At 43.3% G+C, this 26,463-nt stretch overlaps 1 protein-coding gene across 8 annotated transcripts in view; it reads left to right on the forward strand.

Moving 5' to 3' along the window:
• The window catches only part of PTPRT (protein tyrosine phosphatase receptor type T), a 939,599-nt gene that overhangs the window by 797,053 nt on the left and 116,083 nt on the right, over positions 1–26,463 (forward strand). For 5 of the 8 annotated variants that reach the window (XM_031433788.2, XM_064475672.1, XM_031433790.2 and 2 more), the window contains one exon: positions 2,856–2,885. The exons of the other annotated variants lie outside the window; for them this stretch is intronic. In XM_031433788.2, coding sequence (XP_031289648.2) covers positions 2,856–2,885 — 30 coding nt within the window. The remainder of the gene's footprint in view (positions 1–2,855; positions 2,886–26,463) is intronic. 8 annotated transcript variants of the gene reach the window in all.

The following is a 26,463-nucleotide window of genomic DNA, read 5'->3' on the forward strand; positions in this document are numbered from 1 at the left end:
CCAGAGCAATGCCTGGCACATAGTAGGTGCTACATAAATATTTGTTCTTATTTTAGTACTATTTTTAATACTCCTAAGGAGGTGAGCACTTGGTTCCTGGTCACCAGAGTGAGAAGCAGCCAACCTTATGTGTGTGGATAAGGTTGGGACATAAACTCCCCTCTATTGAGCCCTACTATACTTCAGGTGTTTAGATTAACATAATCTAAATATTAATTTAGATTAATATAATTTACTCACTTCTGTATTATATGTCACATGTGATTGGAATATAATTTAGATTAATATAACATAATGTTAATGCCCGCAATGACTCTTGGGAATAGAGCATTATTGTCCCCAACCTTGCAATGGAGAAACTGAGACTCAGAGATACATAGCGACTTGCTCATAGCCATGTAGTTAGCGAGTGATAGTTCTGGGTTCTAAGACTTATCATATTTCCACTCCTTGGAGCTGTTTAAGCTGGCAGTTATCCATGCCTTCACCTTGGTACCTGGATCAGGAAACAGGTCCAGGGAGAGGAATCGACTTGCCCAAGATGTCACAGCGAGCAAGAGAAAGAGCTGGGATCTGAACACCGTCTTCTCTAGTCTCACTCAGTGTCATTGACAATATGGAGAACACAGATGCCGCTAAGTCTTCATCAGATGGATCCTGAGCTTTCTGCTCCTGAGGAGTCACATTCCCAGGTCCTGGACCACAGAGCCAGCAATGAAGAAGAGGAGTGGGCTTTTACGCTGCCAACCCGTATGGTTGGTGAGGGATGTTGGATGACTTGTACGGGCTGTTCCCATCAGTTGGTAGTTCTTCACCCCTTCCGTTATCTAGGGCCACTATGCACTGGCCAAAGATATTGAACAGTTTTATGAGTGACCAGATCTTACTGCACAGTGCTTCATTTCCCCCAGCACAGCCTCCCAAGGTGGCACAGGGCTTCCCTTCTGCTGTGGCATCTTAGCTCTCAGATGTCACCTTCCTTCTGGAGTGATGGCATTTGGCTCTCCTTCCTTATAAATGAGAGAAAGCCTAGAGGTGGCCCTAACTTAGGGGCTTTGGCCACTTCCTACTTGAGAGGGGGAAATTTGGAGCTCTGTGGACATGTTCCCACCCTATGGATATAAAGACCATATCTTCCTGTGCCAAGCAAACTGGGGAACAGTTGCAATTAACCAAATAACTCAAGAAGGAAGGAAATTATTCTTGCCTACTCAAATGGATATTTGTGAATCTGAATTATTCAGCAGTTTTTCTCAATCCACAAATGTATTAGTCATTGTCAGTGTAGCTAAGTCTGAAAAATAAAAGCATTCCTATTTATTTTTCTACAAAGTATAAAAAGTTATAACAAAGGGAATATCATGGACTTACTGGACTTTCTTTCTTTCCTTCCTTCCTTCTTTCCTTCTTTTTTTTTTTTTTTAATTGTTCAGAAGCCAAGAGCTAGAAGGGACATCAGAAAGAGGTTACAGGCATTGATTTTTTTAGCCCTTCTTTTGAAGAGTGGAATTTTTCAGTCATGTGGAACCTTAAATTAAACTCCAATTTATGAAATAGATTAAAATGAGAAGCTCTGGCTTTGGTGGATGGCAGAGAACCAGCATCCCCACCTGCTCGGGTCCCACCTTCCCCATTACAATAAGTCTGCTCTACAGAACCCCTGGGCTCCTGGGAACACAATTTGAAAACTACTGATTTAGTTCATTCATGTAAGGATCAGATAAGAAAATGAAGGCACAGAGTTTATTCAAGATGTAGTCTCTTCAAGCTGAAGTTTGAAATTCCTCTCTCTTAGTGAAATCCTCTTTCATGATGAAGTTTGAATATTCTGGTTATCCACTGATAATGTAACAAATTATTTCCCGAAATGTAGTGGCTTAAAAATAAGCCATGAGACTTAGTGATTTGTTTTGTTTTGCTTTGTTTTCATGAATCTGTACCTTGGTCATGGTTTGAAGGAAATGACTTGTTTCTGTTCCATAGGATCAAAGGTCTCAGTTGGCATAATCCAGTTGGCTGGGCTGGGACAGCTAGGGGGCTGGCTGGACACCTCTTCCTCTTCATAGAGTCTTCTGGCCTCTCCATATGATTTTTCCACATAGTCTCTTCAGCACGGCAACCTTGGAATACTTAGACTTCTTACATGGAGGCTCAGGGTTCCCAGTGAGGGCTCCAAAGACCCAGACAGACCTGCAAGGCTTCTTTTTGTCCTGTCCTAGAAAGTCCCAGAATGTAGCTCCTACCACATTCTCTTGGCCACCTAAAACCAGCCCTGATTCAGTGTGGGAGGGCACTACACATGAGCATGAGTACTGGGAAGTATGGATCATTGGGGAGCCATCTTGGATCCCAGCTACACGATTTCCTTGCTTTTGTCATGACCTTACTAAATAGATTCTGATGTGATTTGACCTAAAGCAGAAGACAGAAGTCATTATGGTTTTCCTTAGATCATAGGAGCACGGTCCTGTGGAAGAGTGGTAAACTAGTTCCAGAAGGGTCAGAAATCTGAACCAAGGCAAAGTCATAATTATAAGGAAGCTTGTTTTAGTTACCATAAAAAAGAATTTTCAAACAACTAAAACAGCCAAATGCGATGTGGCTTCCTCTGCATGAATACTGTGTTTCTCCATCATAGGAGAGATCTCTCTCATTTCTTCCACCACTGAAACTATCTGATTCTCAGCGACGATGACAAGTAGGGAAACCTGCATCTCCTTGAGCTTAGGGATGCTGAAATACTATGTGCATTTCTAAGAACCAAGATTTCATATAAATCTAATTCTTGTTTGTTTGTCTTTTCTTTTTCCCCCTTTTTGGACATTTCCTTCATCTGACTGCCCATCAATATATAGAAGAAATGCTTATTCCTACTCCTATTACTTGTAAGTATCGACCCGGGGTAACTTTGCTTTGTGCCCTGTAAGGCAACCTGTAGCATGCATTTCCTGCACCAACCAAGTGTTTGTTGGTTTCTCATACTCACTTCTGTCTAAGCCATCTGTAGCCTCAAAGTTTTTATTTTACCTAGATGTTTTCCATCTGAAAGCACTGTCATTGTTCATGTCCGTTATGTCTCTGCCATCTTGGATTTTGCCCTCTATTTTTGGAGATGTGAAGGGCTGTTTCTTCTTTGTCAGTGTAATTTTCTAGTTAGAAATCCTCGAATTCCAGCAGGAAGAAAACCTAATCCTTCTGCACGACTTGCACACATAAAACAGAATCACTGATCTCAGCACCTTCAGAGACAATTTGTGTCTTCCTGAGGAATGTGTAGCCCTAGGGGCTGAAAGATTAGAAAGAAATTCATTGGCTGTTTCCACTATTTCAGGAAGGCTATAGGGAATCATGACTTTATCTAGAACCAACTTCACAGGTGACAGAAACATCCAGGGTCTTTGCTTTGGGCTGGAATTATCTCAGTCCTGTGTTTATCATTAGTTATCACATCCTATCAATGCATTTTGTTGGTAGTTATAGATGGCTGATTGCCTAACAATTTTCTTTGTACTTTCTAAATAAAGATGATGATTTTTCTTATTACTAAGGCAGACAATTTCACAACATGATAGTAAAGGAGAAAAAAAATCCATAAATAAATCCTTGGAAATGAAAAGTTAGGAAAATCACTGAGTTAATTTCACATTTCTAATATGTGTTTTCCATATTTGAAAACTGAGATCCAGAGAAGTGTGCAAAATCTTGCATCCAGTTAGCAGAAGAGTGGGATTAAAACTCAGAACACCTTGTTCCTTGTAAAGTGTATTGTCCATCATTCCATGCCTTCCTCCACCCCTGGCAAACCCAGCCTTGTGAGAAGAGTCATATCTGTTAGTGATCATCTGCTGAAGGCTTCACAGATGAGGATGGAGCCAGCAAAAGGCTCTCCCATCCCTCTGTTCAGTGTTTGGGTCCCTGGTCAATAGGCCCAGGCAGTGAGCAGGTGAGAGTCTGGTATCCCCACCCTCATGCTGTGTAGGAACCAACGAACCTGGACTACCAGTACTGAAAGTATCAGAGAACGTGCTTCATTTGTTCATTCCTCCATTTAATAAACATGCGTTGAACATGCATTATGTTGCAGACACTGTGGTTGGAGAGATGGCCAGGACTTTGAGCCCCACCCTCATCATGTTTAAGCCTATCAGAGAGACTAGCATAAAATCAAATACTTGAAATGTCAGCTGAGATGGACCTACGTGTACCGTGGGACAGGGGCACTTAGTTGGGTAACTAATTTTTAATGAGGCAGGGGATAGTTACCAGTGCTTTTAGAGATAGATTTGCCTAGTGCTGAAGAAACGAGAATTCTGAGCAGAGGAAACAGCTTCTGCAAAGACTCAGAGGTATGAAACAATACAGGATGTTGTTGCTGGGGTAGAAGGAGAGTGAGCTTTAGGGGTCATACAGCTCTGGGTTCAGGTCACATCTCCATCACTCACTAGTCACATAGCCTTGAGCAAGTTTTCTGAACTCCCTGAACCTCATTTCTCTTGACTCTAGAATAAGAATAATAGTGCCTAACTCATAGGGAATGAGGGCTTTTGTAAAGTTCCTGGCGCAAAGTTCGCCCTCATGAAATGTTAATTTTCTTCCCCTCCCCTTTCAGAAACCATAAGGAGTCAGGGCAGTAGTGGTGGCCCCTGGGTGGCCTCAGGTCTTTTAAAGGTTCTTCCAGCATCAGTGTTCCACAGTAGGTGTGGGCATGCAGTGACCCCTCACGGCCTCTAGGCACCTCACCCCATCAGTCTGTGAGCCGTGTATGTAGCACTGTCTGTGGACACCCACTTTATACCATTCTCTGTGCTGGACACTGTGGTGAAATCAAAGATGAACAGAGTGAGGGTACAGGAGACAGATATGCAAGTACTTGTAGTTCAGTTTGCAATGACCAAGATGGGACTTTCAATGGGTGCAGACTTAGTGTTCGACATGACACATCCTGGAGAGTGAAACTCACGCTAGCTCAGGAACTGACCATGGTTACAGATTCAGAGGAGGAGAAGAACTGGCAAAGCAGAAAGGAGACAGGAAGAGAACCAGAAGAACCAGGAGCAGGCCACTGCAGAAGGAGGAGTTGACAACAGCAGATGCTGCAGAGAGATGGACATGGAGGGCTTGGGCATGGCTCTGACATTTGACTATGAGAAGTTACTTGTACTGATCGTGGGGTCGGGTTGAGGGAGGAAGCCAGCCAGCCTAGGGCCCATGAGGAGGATGACTTCTTAACCTTTGGCCCTAAAACAGAGGAGAATCATGAGACTGGCCACTTGAAGGGCCAGAAAGTCCTGGGCACATGTGCAGAAGAGAGAGGCTGAAGATGCTGGAGGTGGGGGTGGCTAAAGGACGGAAGGTCTGGAGGCAAAGTGTCTGAGGATAGGGAGGCTAGGAGGGGACACGTGACAGGTCTTGAAAAACCACAGGATTGAGAGATGCATGTAGACGGAGAAGAGAGAACAAGGAATAAAATGGTGACTCCATGATCTCCAGATTCAAAACTCCACTCCACCACTTCTTAGGTGTAGACCCTGAGTGGGTGCCTTCAGCCCTGCCTGCACGAAGGTCCTTAGACCAGCAGCGCTGGCATCACACAGGAGCCTGTCAGAACTGCAGCACCTAGTGTCCCCGCTCAGACTTCCAGAGCCAGAACCAACATGGTAACACGTGATCCATGTGCACGTTAGAGTGTGAGAAACACTGATTAAGCAGTCAGTTGTCTCGTCTATAAAACAGGAAAACTCATACCCTCCTTGCAGGGGTTGGGAAATCATCTGGTCCCTCTGAAAGCCTCAGGATCTTCCCTGAATGAGAAAGCCTCCAACACGCATTGGCTGGACAGCCTTTTCGATGAAATCCATGTTTATTCATTCAACAAGTGTTTGTGGAGTTCCCATTTGTGTGCCAGGCATTAGTCAAGGTTCTGGGATAGAAGGAAACAAAAATCCCTGCCCACGTGAAGATCTTTAGTGGGGGAGATAGAAAATGAACAACATATATAAGAAAAGTATTATAGGTGTTATGTAATGGCTGAGATAACTAAGGAGAAAAAATAGATAAAGCAGGGAAAGAGGATATAAAGAGTGGGTAGGGGAGGAACAGGAATTTTTTTTCAAAACCAAGAGGTCCTCAAGGGTTCTCCCCCATCGAAAGGTCCTGTGCACACGACTAAGAGTCCACAAACGTTTTCTGTAAGGAGCCAGTAATAAATATTTTTGGCTTTATGGGTTCATAGGGTCCCTGTTGCATCTACTCAGCTCTGATGTTCCAACAGGAAAATAGCCATAGATAATATGTAAATGTGTGAGCATAGGTGTGTTCCAATAAAACTTTATTTAGAAGACTCAGATGATGGGCCAGATTTGTCCTGAGGGCCATAATCTTCCTACCCCTGCCCTAGACTTTTGAGATAGGGAGAGGATAGGGTTCAAGATTCACCCTGTTTTGTGGCTCCTACAACGTGCTGCACCATGTGTTGGCTGTTGCAGACACAAAGGTGAATGAAGGGCACCTGAACCAGCCTCGAAGGGGTGGGAGTTGAAAAGAATGACCGGCTGTGATGTGCAGGGCTCATCTGATGCTCACAGCAAGCCCTGTGAGATACATGTCACTGCACTGAGTCTCTTCAGACGTGGAGGCTGAGGTTTGAGGACTTGTCTACATCCCACAGCCAGGATGTGGCAGGGCTAGGGTTTGAATCCAGGACCACATACCCCCAAGCCCTGTCTATCCCTCTCCTTAGACCTTCAGGGCTCCTGCCTGGACCGTGTACCTGGGGAGCCCTTGGCCAGGCTGTGCGAGAGTCAGGATTCAAATGCAAGTTTATCTGCCTGTACAGCGTCAGTTCTGTGCATGGACATCCGAACCTGGCTAGAGACAAGAAGTGGTAGCCATTCCTAGCTGGCAAGGAGGCCCTTGAGGCAATCCTGTCTTTGCTGTCCTGGGGCTTTGCCATGTGGTCAGAGCTGAGAGCACTGGGCTGCCAGATCAGTGGTAGCCCACAGGGTAGAGTAAGGGGGCACCAAAAGAGTGCTAATGACCAGGTAAACAGGTCTATAGACAGAGGGGTCTTTGGGACCCAGGGACAGAGGAGTCTAGAATGGACTCCTGCTTTGTCCAGTACACATTTTTTAAAATGAGAATAATGTGGGTTTTAGTGTAAGATCATAATTTGGTGTAGATCACAATTCTAGGTCTTCCTCTTACGTCAGATTGTTCAGACCTTGAACAATCATGGAACCACTCTGAACCTCAATTTCTTTATCAGCAAAATGGTGATAACAACAGCGACTTCCAGCATTTCCTAAGTAATGAGCGAGTGTAATCTGTAGAGTGACTGACACAAATTCGGTATTTTATAAAGAGCAGCCATTATTCCTCATGTCCTTCGCTGACAGAAATGCTTCTCTAGAATTCCTTTTTCCCTTTCTATAGTAAAGCAGCACCCAACACCTTCAGTGTCTGCTTTTTAAAAGGCTATTAAGAGTTGGCATGCGTTCACCGGTTAATTTACCTCAAGGTGTGTGATGGGCACAGTAATTGTTTTGAACAGAGACGTTTTAGTGTAGCAGTTCTTGAAAAAGCACTAAGATGTTTACCAAGCATTCTGGCAGAGAGAGAGCACTTAAACATCTCACTTCGCCTTGAACAAATGCCTTGTGTTGGTGTCATGAAGGTGGGTCCCTTCTGGACTGGTCCCTGTGTGCGGACAGTCTGGAACTCTTGGGCTTTTCGTGTCCTTCCTGTCTCTCCCCATTTCAGCATATTTAAATCCTGCATTGATCCTTCAGGGTCCAGATCAAGCACAAGCTCCCACAGGAAGGATTCTCCGATTCTCTCCTCCTGCAGAATGTCTCTTTTCTCCAACTCTCACTGCAGTCACTTTGTTATCATGGGCAGGGGCAAATGTGTCTTAAGGATGTTTCCTTTTCATTGGCGTGTTCCCCATGGTGCCCTGACACATGCCGTGAACCTCCAGTAAACGTACGTGGAACAAATGAAAGAACGAGATGAAAATAAAAGACATAACATCTAAAGTCAACAGGGAGATGACCTGTTCTTAAAAAGAAAGAAAAAAAAAAGGCAGCAATTTTTAGCCAACTCCAGACCCCGTATTTCCCTTGCTTCGGTGGCTTTAAGACAGCCTTTGCTTTTGTGACCTGGACCAGCCACTTAACTTTTTCTAAGTCTCAGTTTCCTAACATGTAAAGTGGAGATGAAAAATGCATACCTCACAGAGATCCTCTGAGGATTCAATGAGACCATGTTTGGAAGATGCCTAACACTTAGTAGGTCCCCAACCAAAGTAAGAAACCGCCTTCCTTTTCTCAAATGCATACACCTTTCACATCAGAGGCGGCTGCAAATCAAATATCATTGCCTCGGTACATTTAAAGAGGAATTTAAAGTGATTATATCAAGAGATACTCAAAAAGCATTTTATGTAATTCGTCAGTCACTTCAAATAAAAATGAAGAAAAATAAGAATAGAAGGAAACCATTTAAAGATGATAAGTATCAATTACCGAAAGCTGACAGCAAACATGTTGACAGGTGAAAGTAGAAGGCGTTACCATGAAGGCAAGTCACAGACGGCTGCCATCCTGCTGCGCCTCAGCCCAGGGGAAGACCTTGCTGAGAATTCTGATCCCTGGGCCCCACCCCCAGGTCTGCCCTGCTCTTTTGAAGGCGTGGCCTGAGAATCTGCATTCTACACACACCGCGGATTAATGGTCTGCGTGCTGACTTTGAGAACAGCTCCTCTCCTGATGCTCACACCACTGTCCCTTTCTCAGTGTCACACCTTTGTACTCTTTCTGGAATGCCTAGCCACCTGCCACACCTGGAAAATTCCAGTATCTTTAAAAAGGTAGAATTATTATTCTCTGATTTAGGTGGCCCCCCTCAACTTCCACAGACCACATCCATAGTCCCGGGCTCATATCCTTCTTGTGCGTTCACCTTTCACTCATTCACCCATCGACTCACGCACTCACGAACCATTCTCAGGTCCTGCACACAGCCCTGGGTGTATTTGCACATCTGTCTCCTTGTCAACGAGGAGTGTGTATTATCATCTTTCATTTCCCAGTGACTGACTCAGAGCCCAGGACAAATCAGGCATTGTAAGATTGTGTTGATTACATGAATGAACACACACAGGTGGGTGTATGTATGAGGTTGCTGCCCCCATTCTGTTGTATCTCCCACTGAGAGTATTCCGTTCTCTTGAAGTTGGTTAGTTTCCATTTTGTTATTTTGGCATATGGTGGTAGTAGGGCTTTCAGATCACCTATTTTGCAATTTTATATTGGTTTTAGGCTTAGAAATGTTGTACTTGCATGTCGCAATTATAAATGCATAAATCTAATGAATGCTATTGCAACAAGATAGATATAAATGCACTGGGCTGGAGCGTGTGTACAGATAGATTTGGATAAAGATTGCAGCTGAACGGATGCTTTATTGTTTACGCTATTGAATTAGAGTCTAAACACGTCAGTCATGAATACCAAACAGGGCAAATCCATTAAGTCAGAGGCTCTGTCACCTTAATCGGGGAAAGTACAAATGAGTGTTTCCTCTCCGAAAATGGAGAATGATGTTTATACTTCAGTTTTAAGTTTATTTTTTAAGTTTTAAAACCAACAGCATCAGTGATGTCTTGAGACAAGAAAAGTCTGTGATTCCAGATGTTTCTACTCTGTAAACACACTTGAACTTCATAAAGAAAGTAAAAGGGAGGGGGTGGACTCTGTGCTGACTGAGAGGAGTGACCTAGGGAAATACGGTTGGAAAGAGAAGTTTCTGTGGACAACATTGTGATGTGCTATTCAGATCCCCCGTCAAGAGTGGACGTACCCTCCACTTGCTAGAACCACTGTTGGCAGACCACCCTTGGCTGACAGCCCCCTTTTGGATGGCTTGCTCTTCAGAGCTGCCTCACCCAAGGTCATCCAATAGCTGGTCAATATCTGACTTTCACAGGGGTGTCAAAGTCAGCCCAGCATCAGAGCTTCCCATGGGGTTTGCTTAAGCCATCACTGTGACTCCATCACCATTCACCTTCCCCTTCTGCCCACTCTTTCTTCTCCCCTCCTCTCCCCTCCCAACCCCATCCCTTCCCTTCCCTTCCCTTCCCTTCCTTTCCCTTCCCTTCCATTCTCTTCCACAGATATTAACCCCAGAATCTCCTCCTAATATCTCCTGCATGTTAATCTGTCTCAGAGTCAAATTTCCAGGAACCCAACCTGTGACCACCTCCCATTTCCTTTTCTTCAGTTTGACCACTGGAGACAAGTGGCTTTGAGAGTATGCATGCCCTTCCCCTGAACATGCATACCTCATTGCCTTTGGCCCCTTTGTGTACAAACTAACTGGGTCACCACTGATAATAAGTAAACTCTAAAAAGGCCTTCCTCAGACAATCGTTCATTCATAGGCATTTGCTTCTCACCGGTGCCCGTGCTGGGCAGGAGGGCTGCGGGCATCTTCATACGCAGCTCCAGCCTGGGGGTGCTCACGGTACATCAGAGATGAGTATTGTGAGATCCTTTTGCTGGACCAGACAGAGGAGGGAACTAGGGTCAGAAGTGCCCAACCACCGTGCCCCTGAACAATGTGTCACCAGGGCAGGAATGGACTTAATTCTGAAAGCACTTGCCTCCAGCAAACATCCCCACACGGAGAATGACTCTCGCAGCTAGGGCTGTAGCCAGGAAAGGATCCTCAGATGCACAAGCTGGAAAATCCCTAAGTGTTGCAGCATCGGGCTTTTAATGGAAGGAAGTGCTTTAGTTAAACTTTGCAGTGTTGATGATGATGGTAATGGTTACATCTTGTTTGTGTATACAGCTTTATGTCTTCCAAAGTGCTTCCCACTTATTACCTAGTTGTCTGGCTGGGCTTGGGGGTACTTAGCAGGGTGTTATTAGATAGATGATGGTGCTGTGTAGGAAAGAGCCCTGGGCATTCTGGCTCCACGGTTTCAGTTAAGCCCCTCAACTCCATCTCAACTTCAGTTTCTCATCTGTAAAATGGGGGTAATAACACCTACATTTTAGAACAGCTGTGATGATTAAATGATACATTCTTTCGTTCCACAAGCATTTACTGAGGTGAGCAATTCCTTTGTGCTAAGCACTGAACTAGGTGGTAATTTTTTTTTTTAATATCCTTCTTTCAAGGAGCTCACAGCTTAAAAGGTGACTCGGACATGTTGACAAATAGTTATAAAATAATGTTACAAATGCATGAAAGAGGAGCAGTGGAGACGTGACAAAGGAAGGAAAGATTTGAGGAGAGATACCATGGGCTAAAGGGCCTGATAGGGGTCCTGGTATAGAGCAGACGCAAGAGGTTTCACTGAAGAAATAACCCATTCACCCACTTTTCTCCTTGGCCTCATTATCTTGAAATAGACACACACACATTATAACTAAGTGGGTGACATGCTAGGAAAAGCTTCAAAAGGATAAAAGAGGAAGAAAAAAAATGGAGTAGGAAGGAGAAAGTTTGAATCCCAGATCTCCTGCTTAGCAGCTTTGAGTCCTAAACATTCTGAGTCTCATTTCCCATCTATAAAATGGGGATGATACTTCCCGATTCATGGGATCATCTTAAGGAATTGAATACTATAATGTACTGCCATTTGCTTTTTTCATTTCAATTAAATTTCATTGGGTTGTTGTCATTTATCAAGTAGTAGAGCTAAGCTAGAACACAACCATGGTTGGATGTGTCAGGGATGGGAGAAGATAGTTTTGTTTTTCACTTCCAGATGCAAGAAAAATGAAAGAATTTACCAAATAGAATCAAGTAGGGAGATTGTAGACAGTGGTCCTTCAACTTACAAAAATTCTCTTCTGAGCAGTTGGATAGGACACCCCTTCTCCTGGCATCCATCCCTGCTGGTTCCAATGAGAGATCAGAGTCAATGAATGATGCTGGCAAAACCCACAAGGGTAGGCAATGTCATTTTAACATAAGAAGACTGTAGACCAGTGGGCAGAGAAAAGGCTAGGATTAAAGACAGAAGGGCTATTTTGGTTATTTCTAAATGTAGGGACTGGAGGACAGACTTGTCCTTTGTAATGCACTTGCCAAAACCTGCCTTAGAAGAGGCATGGTTCTCCAAATGCAGAAGGGGCAACTCTATTCTGGACAGTCCTACTGGGAATATTGCCTCCCGCGTGGGCATGGAGTTCAGAGGAACTGGTGTATGTTTGAGGAGGATGGCTAGATAGGGAGGGGACCACACACCTCAACCTATAAAGAAGGACTGGGAGGACTGATTCATTGGTCTCGAGCGGTGCCTAAACGTATAAAAGTTCCCCAGGTTCTTCTGATCTGAAACCATTGTTGAGAACCACCCATCTGGGAGAGTTTCGGAGTCTAGGATTATGGAATAAAGGCATTTTTGAAAGATTGTCCTGAAGGCTTGGTCTTGTCACCTAACCCAGAACCTCAGATGAGAACTTGGCCCCGCGGGATCGTGAAATAGACATGGCTTGGATTATGATGCTGGGACCTGAGTGTGGCTGGCAGGATCCTGAGAAGAGAGGACGCTGTCTGATGGCACCACTCCCTTCCTATAGACATTGAGGTAGACAATCCTTGTGCTGTTCGTGAATGTGCAGAGGCTGTTTAATGAATAGCAAAAAGGCCCCAGGCACATTTAAAAATAGCTTTTAATTTCTCGTAACAGCTACTGCTTGTAGAGGTGGTGGTGGAGTAAAGACTGCTCAGCCACAGTCAATCTCCTGAGCAGTGTTTGTTCAGAAGCATTCCCTTCACTAATGAAACCCCAAGAATCTCAGCACTTCTGCTTGTGAAATCTCCTTTCCATCAGAATAAAAAAAAAATTGGCTGAGCAATTCTCCTTCCCATGGCTTTGAATCTCCATGCAGAACATCCCAAGAGGGTGGCAATTGTTGGATATATATCACCAACCCCTGACACTTTTAAGAGGAAAGATTGAACAATTAGTATGGTCAAGACCCTGTTGTTACTGGGTGGACTTGATTTTGATAAAGAGTGAAACTATGGTTTTATTAAGATTATAAACCAAACTGAGCCTCAGGATTAAAGAAGGCTCGTTTTGTCTTGGAAAACAGCTTAGCTACAACGTACTTTTCTAGAAACAGAGAAAAGCCAAGACCTGCTGTACTTTATTTTACTTTTTTTTTCTTCCTTTCCCATGTCATTTATTATTGGGACATCTACTGGTGAAAGGGCTTCCGGTGAAAAATCTAAGCTCAGATATGGTTGATACGGGATTTCATACATTCTTTTCGTCTTAGCTTTGCTTTATGCAGCAAAACCACCATGAGAATGTGGGATCTAAGGTTTTTCTGGGAGATCCAGGGCTGATCAAAGTGTGTGCATCCACGTACTGCTGTGCAGGTGCCTTCCAGCCCTCCAGGCAGGGGACAATTTGCTCCATAAATCATACCTCTGTAATCTCACCTCCCACTCCTTAAGGGTATTAAACAGCGCTTTGCCTTAGCCCTGAATGGTGAGGAAAGCAACAAGCAATACCTAGTTGCAGCATGGTAGTAAAAAGAGCAGGGACTGCATTTGGGTTTCAATCTTGGACTTTGTTACTTTCTAACCTAACTTCTCAGAGTCTCTGTTTCCACGTCTTGTAACAGGGGAACAGCAATACCAAATTCAGAGGGTTACTGTGGGGATTTACCAGGACTCCGTAAGATAATGTAATGCCTGCACAACATCTGGTTCTGTCTGGAACATACTCAGTACATTGTAGTTATTATTACTGTTGCCTTTTGTTTTATATTGTTGTGTTCACTCATGTTTTGCAGTTCACAAAGTTCTTTCATATAGATGTCTCATGAAATTTTTGAGTCACTGCAGTGGGGACATATTTTAAGTGTAAGGAAATGAAGGTTCACCAAACTGCCCAGGACTCACACTATATAAAGAAAGAAATCATGGAACAGAGTTGCCAATTACTAGTGCTGTGTTGTTAACATGGATTGGAGGTGGGTGTGACAAGAATTCTGAAGGAGGCTACTTGTGTGTGTTGAGGGGATGATTTGTGTTGGTTTTGTTTGGGGGAAAGATGTCTACCCCCACCACAGCCTAAAAACCTTTAAAGCAAATATTTCCAATTTACCAGATATTCAAACCCAAATAATGTTCCACAGATTTCAAGCAATTCTTTTTTTTCCCCTAAAAACAGTTTAGAGCTTTAGCTTTTTAAACTTACATAGTTAAAAAGGAATAAAACCAACCACAAAATAAGAATCAACAGAATGCAGTAGTCCAATCATAAAGGACAGTCAGGTGTGCTTACACATATTCAAGAAATCAACCATCTAAGTTATAAATAATAAGTAGTTCATTTGTGTCCTTTTTTTTTTTTTTAGATTCCACATATAAGTGATTTCATATGGCACTTTTCTTTCTCTTTCTGGCTTACTTCACTTAGATCGACGATCTCCAGGTCCGTCCATGTTGCTGCAAATGGCATTATTTTATTCTTTTTTGATGGCTGAGTAGTATTTTATTGTGTATATATACCGCATCTTCTTTATCCAGTCATCTGTTGATGGACATTTGGGTTGTTTCCATGTCTTGGCTATTGTAAATAGTGCTGCTCTGAACATTGTGGTGCATGTGTCTTTTTGAATTATATTTTTCTCCTGGGTATATGCCCAGAGTATATGCTGGATCATATGGTAAGTCTATTTTTAGTTTTTTAAGGAACCTCCATACTGTCCTGCATTGTGGCTGCACCAATTTCCATTCCCACCAACAGTGTAGGAGGGTTCCTTTTTCTGAAGGAGGCTACTTTATATGGCAGCAGAACTGATAAGAATTAGACCCGTTTAGACCAGCAGAGATAAGTGAGGAATAAGGTCCAAAGTTGATCCCCACATGGAAGTGTGTAGTCATTGTTCCAAATTATAATTTGGTGGGGAGGCGACCTGTACCAACCACGTCATCTCTTTTAATACACTCAGTGTATAAATAGGAACAAGACCATTCATCATTTACAATTGTATGACATTTTGTAACCTGCATTGGAGAAGTAAGGACAAAGATGAGAGAGAATAAGGTTGGGGTTGTTTTATGACTTTTTAAAAATAGGCCTCTTAAGTCCCACTTCTAACTTTATTAAGCAAACTTTTCTCTCTTAATGTGTTTTTGCTTATAATGTCTTTTAAGTAGAGTTGTGTCCTGGAGAGGATTTTATTCAAATTCAGCTATGCCAGACATAGAGAAATAACTTTATTTTTAAATGGACCTATTCGATTTTGATATTTAACATGACAAGAGGTGCCGGCTTTCATTTTCTGAACACTTGATGTTTGAAGGCTTTCCCCTGCCACTTCTTTCTTTAAGAATAAATGTACATACTGTTTTCCCCAGTGGCTGCACCAAACTGCATTCCCACCAGCAATGTAGGAGGGTTCCTTTTTCTCTACAGCCTCTCCAACATTTGACATTTGTGGACTTTTGAATGATGGCCATTCTGACTGATGTGAAGCCTCATTGTAGTTTTGATTTGCATTTCTCTGATAATTAGTGATATTGAGCACTTCTTGTGCCTATTGATCATTTGTATTTCTTCCTTGGAGAATTGCTTGTTTAGGTCTTCTGCCCATTTTTGGATTGGGTTGTTTTTTTCTTAAGTCACATGAGCTGCTTATATGTTCTGGAGATCAAGTCTTTGTCAGTTTCATCATTTGCAAAAATTTTCTCCCGTTCTGTAGGTTTTCATTTTGTTTTACTTATGGTTTCCTTTGCTGTGCAGAAGCTTGTAAGTTTAATTAGGTCCCATTTGTTTATTCTTGCTTTTATTTCTATTGCTTGGGTAGACTGTCCTAGGAGAACATTTTTGAGATGTATGTCAGATAATGTTTTGCCTATATTTTTTTTCTAGGAGGTTTATTGTATCATGTCTTATGTTTAAGTCTTTGATGCATTTTGAATTTATTTTTGTGTATGGTGTAAGGGAGTGTTTTAGCTTCATTGATTTACATGCTGCTGTCCTGTTTTCCCAACACCATTTGCTGAAGAGACAGATTCCTCAAAAGACTAGGAATAGACTTACCATATGACCCAGGAATACCACTCCTGGGCATATATCCAGAAGGAACCCTACTTCAAAAAGACACCTGCACCCCAATGTTCATAGCAGCACTACTTACAATAGCCAAGACATGGAAACAACCTAAATGTCCATCAACAGATGACTGGATAAAGAAGAGGTGGTATATTTATACAATGGAATACTATTCAGCCATAAAACTGACAACATAGCACCATTTGCAGCAACATGGATGTCCATGGAGAATGTCACTCTAAGTGAAGTAAGCCAGAAAGAGCAAGAAAAATACCATATGAGATCACTCATATGTGGAATCTAAAAAAAAAAAAACACACACACAAAACATAAATACAAAACAGAAACAGACTCATAGACACAGAATACAAACTTGTGGTTGCCAATGGTGTAGGGGGTGGGAAGGGACAGACTGGGAGTTCAAAATTTGTAGATACTGACAGGCATATGCAGAATAGATAAACAAGATTACACTGTATAGCACAGGGAAATATATACAAGATCTTGTGGTAGCTCACACCGAAAAAAAGATGTGACAATGAATATACGTATGTTCACATATAACTGAAAATTTTTGCTCTACCCTGGAATTTGACACAACATTGTAAAATGACTATAACTCAACTAAAAATTGCTAAAAAATAAAAATAATAAAATTTTTTAAAGGGTTAAAAAAAAAGAATAAATGTACAATAGCATTTTAGCCTCAGTTTGTTGATGTCTGCAAGAAATCCTGCTGGGTTTTGATTGGGCTTGCATTGAGTCTGTAGATCCTTTTGGCAAGATCTGTCATCTTAACAATATTGAGTCATCTGGCCCAGGAACAGGCTATGTCTCTTCATTTGTATGAGTCTACTTTGACTTCTTTCATCACCTTCTTGTGGTTTTGGGCATGTAGGTCCCATGCATATTTTGGTAGATTTATACCTGAATATTTCTTTTTTTTTTTTTCCCCTCATGCTATCCTATTGTAAATGGTACTGTTCTTTTTGTTTCATATTCTAATTGCTCATTGTTAATATAAAGAAATGAGAGTGATTTTTGTATATAAATAATGTACATGGAAACAAACAAAAAAAAACCACAAGAAACAAGAGGTCTCAGGTGGAGAAATAGTAACTTACTTCACACACACAAGGCTGTTGCATGGAAGGTAGATTAGGCTCACCCAGGCCAGGTACTTAGCAAAGTACCCAATTTATGTTTCAAATGTTTGTTCCCATCTGTCTTGCCTTCTCAGGCTCTGTGTTGCTTTAAAAGCCAGGCTGTGTTCCACGAGTGGAGGTCATGGAACTCAGAATTGTGTGCTGGTTAAGACGTTAAGACTTAGTTTTAAGCAGACCTGGGTTGGACCTTGGCTCTGCCATCTACTAGTTATGTCGTCCTGAGAGTGTTTCTCGCTTTCTCGGGTCTTCCGTTTTCTGCACTGTAACATGGGGAAGAGGAGGTGGTGACCTGACCTGGCGCATGCTCCGTGAGCACTAGTACTGTCCTTACTGTTGTTGTTACATTACAAGGAGGAAGAGGCTAGAGAAGCATAAGGAAGAGCTTCCTAACACTGCTTGTCCAACAGTAGAACAGGTTGAACGTGTGGCAGTGAGCCGCCCAGCACTGGAGATTGGACCACCCCCGATACAGGATGCCACAGGAAGTCAGGCTTCCGGAGAGTTTTCCCCTGTATTCAGGGACCACGATACCATCGTCACTCCCCACCCTCACCTGCAGGGGCATCAGAAGCAAGCTGTAGCCGCTCCGGGTCTTCCCAGCCACCTAAGACACTTGACCCACGGACACAGAAGCAGCAGACAGAAATGGTATCCATGAGAAAAACAAGCGCAGACCAGACGTATCTTCCCATCAGCTGCAGTTTATGCTTGCACATTAAATTCAATTGCTTTCTTTTGGAGGCTGGTGTTGAGACCCGTCATCTCCAGCCCAGCGCCATCCATTCTGGTTTTCCCCAGGAGTACAGACAGACCAGCTGCCTTCCTAGTGTACACTAATTAATTTATCTCATGCTTGTGATTTTATGGCACTTAAGTGCTGAAGCATTTCTGTTTATTCTTCTCCCGGCAAAGCACCTCACACTGCATAAAGACCATGAATCTCCATTGCAAACACCACATGTCTTGGGCTAGGGAACAGCCCATTGGCTGCCTGTCATCTTGCTGGCTTTGCATCTTACAGCCAAACTCACACATCCATTAATTTATCCTTAATGACATTTTGACATTCCAATCAGTTCATCAGATGTTCCTTAGGCAAGACTTCTCCCACATGGCCAGGCCAGGGTGCCAGGCCACTCTTGATGCACAATGCATGAGGCCAGTGCACCGCTCAGTACCCTCTGACGGACAGACACATCTGCTATTTGCTAACTGTGTGTTCCTAACAGCCCTGGCTCCCCGGGTGATTCATACCACTGCCATCAGAGTCGTTTTCGTCTACGCTTCCAGCTGGCTGTCCTTATACGAAGTTGCTCAGTTCAAGGAGAGGTGTCCTGGTTTAGAAACATACATGCAGCAATGCTGTTTGGTGGGTGGGAGTGCTGGGGTGTGGAGCAAGAGTGTGTCACACCCCTGCCACACTCAAGAATGTAGAGTAGCTTTAATTCCACGAATTCAGGTGGAAGAAGAACCTATGACAAACCTAACACCTAGAATTTCATTACCTGCTGCTACTTAAAAATAATGATTGCAAAGACATTCTGGGTACAATAATGGATATCAAAGAAGAAAGGAAAATTATCCTTAATGCTCTCAATCTAACACATCAGCTTAGATACACTTTCTCACAGTGGTAATCACAATGTAGACACAGTTTTATTTTCCTGTTTTTTTTTTAAACTTAATGTAATCCAGTTATCACTTTTCCACGTTGTTATATAGTTATCATTCTTAATGGCACTCCATCATTTTAATAGCTGCGTAATATTCCATCCAGAGGATGCACCATAATTTGCTGAACTGGCTCCCTATCGTTAGACATTTATGAGGCTGTAACAGATCGTCTGCTGTCCAAGAGAGGACTCAGAGCAGGCTGATGGGGAGAGCAGGGCTCTGCAGTCTGAGGAAGTGGGGCTCAAATCCCACCTGGTCCCTTTACGTGCTTTAGGAGTTTAGAATTAACCCTCTGGGCCCCGGATTCCTCATCTGTAAAACAAAAGAAATAATCACCACGATACAGTGTTGCTGTGAGGATTATAGATGTTTTAAGGTACCTAGAACATGGTAGTATTTGCTCAAATGTATATTCCAGTGATTCTCCAGGAAGGAACCACCAACTACCTTCTATAATTGGTACCCAGCAGAGGTAGAGAGCAGACAGGATGTGCAGTGCCTGCAGAATGTGAGTGGGTGTGAGTGTACGTGCGCATGTGTGTTTGCCTGGAGAGGAGGAGAGCCGACGGAGAAAGCTTTGCGACAAGGGTATACGTGTGTCAGTCCGTGGCTGAGCGTGACATAACAAGGAATCTTAAGGAATGCTCAGAGGCCTGACTGCCTGGGTTTGAATCCCAGCTCCACCTCTTAAAGCCTGGGTGACTTTCAGTGAGTTTCTTCAACTCTCTGCCTCACTCTTTCATCTATAAAATGGGGTTAGTAAAACTCTCAATCTCCTAGAGTTTAATGTATTAACTTCTTTAATTCTCTAATAACTCTAGAAGTTAATACATTGTGTTTTTAATAGCCTTCAATAGTGCCTGGAAAGGAACAAGTGTTATATACATGTTTAGTAAATAGATACAATAAATTTAGGATTCATTCTTTTGTGGTCATTATGTTCATTTCTGAGAACTGTCATAACAAGGAACCACAGACCGGATGGCTTAAAACAACTAAATTTATTCTCTCACACTTCTGGAGGCTAGAAGTCCAAAATCAAGATGTCTGTGGGGCCATGCTCCGCCTGAGACTCTGAGTAGAATCCTTTCTCGCTTCTTCCCAGTTTCTGGAGGTGGCTGCACAGTCCTTGGCTTTCCTTGGCTTGCAGCTGCCTCTGTCTTCTGTCTGGCTCTGTCCAAATTTCCCTCTTCTTGTAAGAACACCAGCCATACTGCATTAGGGCCACCCTAATGACCTCAGCTTAAGTGGATTATATCTGTAAAGACCAAATTTCCAAATACGGTCATGTCCACAGGAAGCAGAGGTTAGGACTTCAACATATCTTTTAGGGGAACACAACTCAACCTGTAATACTCTTTTTTTTTTCCCAAAGTTGGAGGAATCTTTATTATTTTTTTATTGAAGTATAGTCAATCACAATGTGTCTATTTCTGGTGTACAGCATAATGTTTCAGTCATACATATCCATACATATATCACTCATATGTGGAATCTAAAAAAAAGAAAAGAAAAAAGAAGATACTAATGAATTTATCTACAAAACAGAAGCAGACTCAGACATAGTAAACAAACTTATGATTACCACGGGGAAAGTGGATGATAAGGGATAAATTGGGAGTCCAAGATTTGCAAATATTAACCACTCACTGTATATAAACTAGATAAAAGATAAATTTCTTCTGTATAGCACAGTAAGAGTCATTTAAAAAGCATCACTTCTTGCCATGGTTCTTAGATGCCAACTCCCCCCATTATAGTGAGCTCAATATCCAGAAAGGGGAAAGGGCATGTCCCAGGTAACCTCGTAAGATATTTAGAGCCAGCACCCAGGTCTCCTCCCTCCTGGTCTTCCACGGTCACTGATGGCACATCTTAGGGACTCCTCACTAATTCTCATCAGCTGAAGAGTAGGTTCTCCACAGTCGAGTTCTCAGACTTCATCATGCGTTCAAATTGCCTGGAGTGCATATTAATCATCTGGAGTTTCTGATTCAGTAGGTCAAGGGTGGGGCCAGAGAAGTTGCATTTCGAGTAAGTTCCCAGGTGAAGCTGATGCTACTGGTCCGGAGCATACTTGGAGAACCAGTGTTCTATGTCAGGGGTGCTCAAGCTTGGTGATAAATTACCACCACCTGGAGAACTTCTAAAACCCCAGATGCCCAGGCTGCACCCCAGACCCATTAACTTAGAATCTCTTCAGTAACTTTTAAAGCTCCCCCAAATGATTTGTGCAGCCAAGGTTGAGAAGCACAGCTCTAGACTACATCAAAGAAGGAATGTTTTTAGAGGAAAGCCATTCTTCAGGGCATCTGTTTTAGAGGATTCATATTTAACAAATTACGAGGCCATTTAAATTCACGTGGCTGTTTTCCTATATCTGAAAGATTACCAGAGAGCATTTATGGAGTGCTCACCGTGTCCCATGCGCTGGGGAAAATGCTTTGGTAGCCACATACCATTTAATCTCACAAGCACCTTCGCAGGGAACACTACTGTTACCTGTAGTTCTACAGACGGGAGGAAACGGACACGCAGAGGAAAGAGTAGCTTGCGAGAGCTCACGCAGCGAGCCTGAGGTGGAGCCAGGTTTCGACGCCAGGCTGTCTGGCACTAAAGCTGACGTGCAGACCGCTGTGTCACCCTGCCTCCGAGAGAAGAGAAAGTGGTGTGTTCTCCTTTAAATCCTGCACTCTTCCATGTCCTCGTTTACATTATCAACGCTGACGTCCTGTAGCCCAGCCTCTGCCTCGGTTATTAGGGTCATTCTGAGTTAGTGGGGTTTGGATTCATGAGGCTTTGCTGTGTTCATGAGTGACTAGAATCGTTACCATGGACTGAATTTGCACTTCTAATTTTATCCCGAAAAGGAGAGATGGAGGAAAGTTGGAACAGGTGTCCTGAGCTGGCAGGCAGAAAGCATGGTGAGGATCCCATGGCTTCCACTGATGTGTTTCATGCTTTGGCTAAGCCCCTCCTCTGTCCAGTCTTCAGTTTCTTCCGTAAAATGAGATGGTAGGCAGTTCCCTTCCAGTTCTGGTGAGTAGATTTAATTAGAGACCCAGTCATGTCAGCACAGAAACAGCCAGACTTCACTGAGTGCAGTGCTGGCTTTTAAGCTGTGTTTTCTTTGTCCACCTCCTTTAGGCTGAGATACCGCTCTGGCTACAGGTTTCCAGTCTTTGTGTTTTCCCAGGAAAGTCTGTCCAGAGATGCCTGTGAAGGGCAGGTCAGGGAACGAGCACTATGGGGAAGGGAAGGCATGCCTGATCAGGGTCTCCCCTGGAGAGTGGGCATGGCTCTTCACAGGCAGGGAAGAGCCCAAAGTGGAACCCCCAACACTATCCCTCAGCCCACACATTCAATGATTTTGCAGAATCCAGATGCTGGAATGTCCTACCACCTCTCTGACAAGTGGCTTCTCAGTCTCTACTTGAACTCCTCCAATAATGGGGAGCTCATTCCTTCCAAAAGTATAAACAGAGCAGGGGTTGTGTCTGGCTTTTTCACATCATGGTCTCCTCCTAACAGCCAGGGGTACAAAGTAGGTGCCCATTAAATATTTTTCCAACAAATTAATGTACAAAGAGAACGAAACTACTAACTTTGGGGAGGAGATGAAGACTTCTAAGAGTAAGGGGCCTTGAGTTGGTCCTTTAAAGGTGAAGAGAAGGTTGCCAAAGAAGGGCAATTCGAGCACTGGGCACTACTGAAAGAGACCCAGGCTATTCTACTTTGCTAGAAATGTCTGCCATGTGTCAAGCCCACCTGGTTCTAACTCCACCCACCAGGGCCACACAGAGCCAGACACATCAGATGTGTGAAGAGAGCATTCTTGAATATTTCCTCTCCGTGAGAAATGTCCCTGTTTGTTTCAGACTCTCTTCCTGCTCCTCTTGTAGCATGACTTCAGAACCTTCCACAGACCCACAGTCCTCTCTTGAACCATCCCATCTGCCACCCTCCCTTATAAAGGGTGGTGCTCAGAATAAATCATGGAACTCATGGTCCATCGTGGGCACGTCCCATGCCACCTACCTTCACTCAACTCACAAGCAAAGGTTGGGGAGACCTCCGAGTGATCTGTTGGAAGGAAAAAGACCAGGGGCCACGTCACAAGGTTCCAACCTGTCAGAAGCCGTTAGACTCTGGATTGCTATATCTTAAAGCATTCTTCAGCTCTAGAAATGTCCCTGCAGAGGAATGGATAGGCTTGTGCAATGCTGTCTTTTGAACAGCTTTTGGTACCCCCTGCTGGTGAAATCGTGGGACCCAATTGGCAGGAATCTCAAACAACTAGAAAAAAAAAATTCCAAGTTCGAGGAAGTCACCACCCTTGAGGGATCTGAGGATTCTATGAGTTATGTTATCATCCCATTTATCATGTGACTGTCTTAATGAGTTTTTTTTTTAAAACATTCTATAGTTTATAGCTCTTCTGTGGGCTGTGAGGGGGAAAAAACGTCCCTGACTTCTGTGAACATCCCATCAATTCTGCAAACATCCCAGGAGTTCTGTGACAGCCACAGGAAGGAAATGCTAAGTTCTTAGCCAAAAATATTCGTTAAGTAGAAATACTTCAGGTCACAAACTAATTTCATGCAGGTTTTTCTTCCTCTTTCCTTATATGTATCTTTTTTTCAAGTGGTTATAATTTGCAGTCAGAGTAGGATGACAGTCTTATCTACACTTCAAATTGTAGACTTTTAAATAGAAATTTGTACAACAAATTTATTGAGCACCGGCTGTGTGCCAGACACTCAGCAAGAAATTGGAATAGGTGCAAGAAGTTGAAAGCCCTTCACCCAAGAGGTTCTTGCCTTCGTGGGTAGGAGAGTCGAATGACTGCAATTGAACCTGTCAAGTGCTTAGCTGACATGGCAGCAAGGCCTTCCTCAATCTCCTGGGGTTCAGGCGGGATATTTGCTGCTCTCTCGTTGCCTTATGTAGTTTTCCTTCTTGCGTTTCTTCACCTTTGTGATTGTGTATTGATTTCTGTATTTATCTGTTTAATGCCTGTCTTGGCCATTCATCTCTTGTGTTCTGTGAAAGTCAAGGCCGTGTCTGGTGTCTGACACTATGACCTTCTTACATCCAGCAGAGACTGATATATGTAGGTACTAAATAAATACGTGTTCAATGGGTGAGTCAACCAAGGAGAGAGAACCACACGTCTGTGTAGGAGAGCAAGAGGAAACCTCAAAGACGTGACATTTGAATGCCACTGAGCCTTGAAGGGTGAAGAGTGGGTGGCCAGGGGAGAAGAATGGGGGCACATTAAGGAGTAGAGGGTATTGAGGAATGGTGCAGAGAGGGGGATGAGGCAGGTGATGTCTCCTGAAAGGAGGTGCGTGTGGAAGGAAAGGCTGAGTTGAATCCTGGAGCTGTAGGCTGAGTGTCTTGTAGGCCCTAGTCACGAGTTTGGATATTCCCCCTCTCTTAAGGGAAAAAAATAAAAGGGAGATGAATCAACTAAACTCTACGAGTATAGGAATGAATATGTTTTTTTCCTGAATTTCTGAGAGGGTTTTTTAATACTTAAATTTTGAATTCTTATAAAGGAAAAATCGCAGATTATGGTTTTGTGTTTTATCTCCTTCTTTATTCCCTCCATTCCCATGTTGTAGCTGTGTTTACCTATTGCTGAAGCACCTGTCCTCATCTTTTTAAATTTTATGTAGCATTGTCACCCCCTCCCATGAACCTTTGGCTAAAAACTAAGAATATATATACAAGATGTTATGGTAGCTCACAGAAAAAAAAATGTGACAATGAATATATATATGTTCATGTATAACTGAAAAATTGTGCTCTACACTGGAATTTGAAACAACATTGTAAAATGATTATAAATCAATAAAAAAATGTTAAAAAAATAAAACCTGTTACATGACACACACACAAAAGAATGTCGTATACCTGAGTTTTTACAACTCAGTTGTCTAATTTTTAAATATCTATATGTTTTGGAGAAGCTCAATTCTTAAAATGTTTTAACCCAGGTGTTCAGAGCTACCCAAACATTTCTGTAAAATGCCATTTCTCATCGATACGGCAAGGCCTTTTTAGAATTATTCCTTTGGAAACCAGTGATTTGTGCCTAAGACAACTCTCTCCGTATTATTTTACCCTGAACAGAATGGGATGAGTTGGGAGTTCTGCCCTTAGGAAATATCAGAGCCCCCAGTACACACTCGTTTATAGCTTGAAAGTTAACTCCCTTATCGGATTTCCTTTTAGTTCCTGCTGGGGCAGTGTGAGCAGGACTCAGATGGGGGCAGAGGATCTGCTGTATATCTTTCCAGATTTATGATTAAGAAGGTCACATATACATTTTTAAACACACTCCTTTTTGATAATAGATGAAGACTCAGACTTTGAAATGCCATCAGCAGCAGAATTACTCGCTCTTCTTTCATTCGTGTCCCCCACCCCGCCCGCTGTCGGCCTGCCTGCCGACGGTGAGAAGGGGCCCGACTGGTCCCATGCCTGCCTCGTGTTTTTCTCTCTCTCTGGGATGGTTTCACTAAACGACCAGCGTGCCTGTGGTTAAACCATTATAACCGAAAGATGCACTTCTACTCCTGAGTGCCCTTCCTTCCTCAGGCCAATGGAACATAAAAAGAAGACAACGACGAGGAACCCCATTTTAGGTTGCATTTGTCTTCAAATTGTGGGCAACGAAAGCTCTTCTTTTCTTAGAATTTCCTGGATCTAGACTCACTCTCCACGCTCCTCCGCGCTGCTCTCTGCTTACAGAGCAAGATCTGTGTGGATGCCATGCTTTTGGCTTCCAGTTGGGTTCAGCTCATGAGAGCCCCTCTAGGAGGTCAGAGGAGGAGGGGACGATGCAGTCAGAGAGCTTATGCCTCTGGTTCCTTCCCCGTGAGGTCATCCAGGACTGGCTGGATCCCTGGGGAGAAGGCTGCTGCTGCTGTACAGTTGGCCTCCTCTTCGTGACCCGTTTTAGGTTCTGGTCACTGCTTCCTCTGTTTGTGCCCCTGGACCTACAGGTGGTGAACAGCTCTCCTGTCACGGTATCACACCTTCTCACTTTGTCAACAGTCCTTTGATGCATAAACTCTCCTCCTTCGAGTGTGCCATCTGCCATTCTTCCGTGCAGTCTCCACCTAGATAAAGGCCATGTGAGGGAGAGCACGGTCAAACTAGAACTGGTCCTCGACGTCAGTCTCTAAAACACTTCAAAGTCCCCGCTCATCCTTGCGTTTAATGCCTCCTCTGACAGGGGGGTCGTTATCTCTTGAAACTGCCTATTTCGTGATCATGTGGGCTCAACTTCGGCAATTTCCCACATGTGCTGAATTTGACCTCCCTGGGACATGTGTTCTTTCTGTGTTGAAATAGAAGTGACCAAGATTTGAAGCTGAGACTGAAAAATTGAGCAAGGTACCTGGAAGAAGTGACCCTCAAGACGTTTACCGTACAACCCGTAGCCCTGTGCATCGCAGGAACATAATTACTGTGTATAGACGCATAAATGTTGGGTAAATGCAGAGGCATCGTGCTGGGTTT

The sequence above is a fragment of the Camelus dromedarius genome, chromosome 18, assembly GCF_036321535.1.
Source record: "Camelus dromedarius isolate mCamDro1 chromosome 18, mCamDro1.pat, whole genome shotgun sequence".
NCBI lineage: Eukaryota > Metazoa > Chordata > Mammalia > Artiodactyla > Camelidae > Camelus > Camelus dromedarius.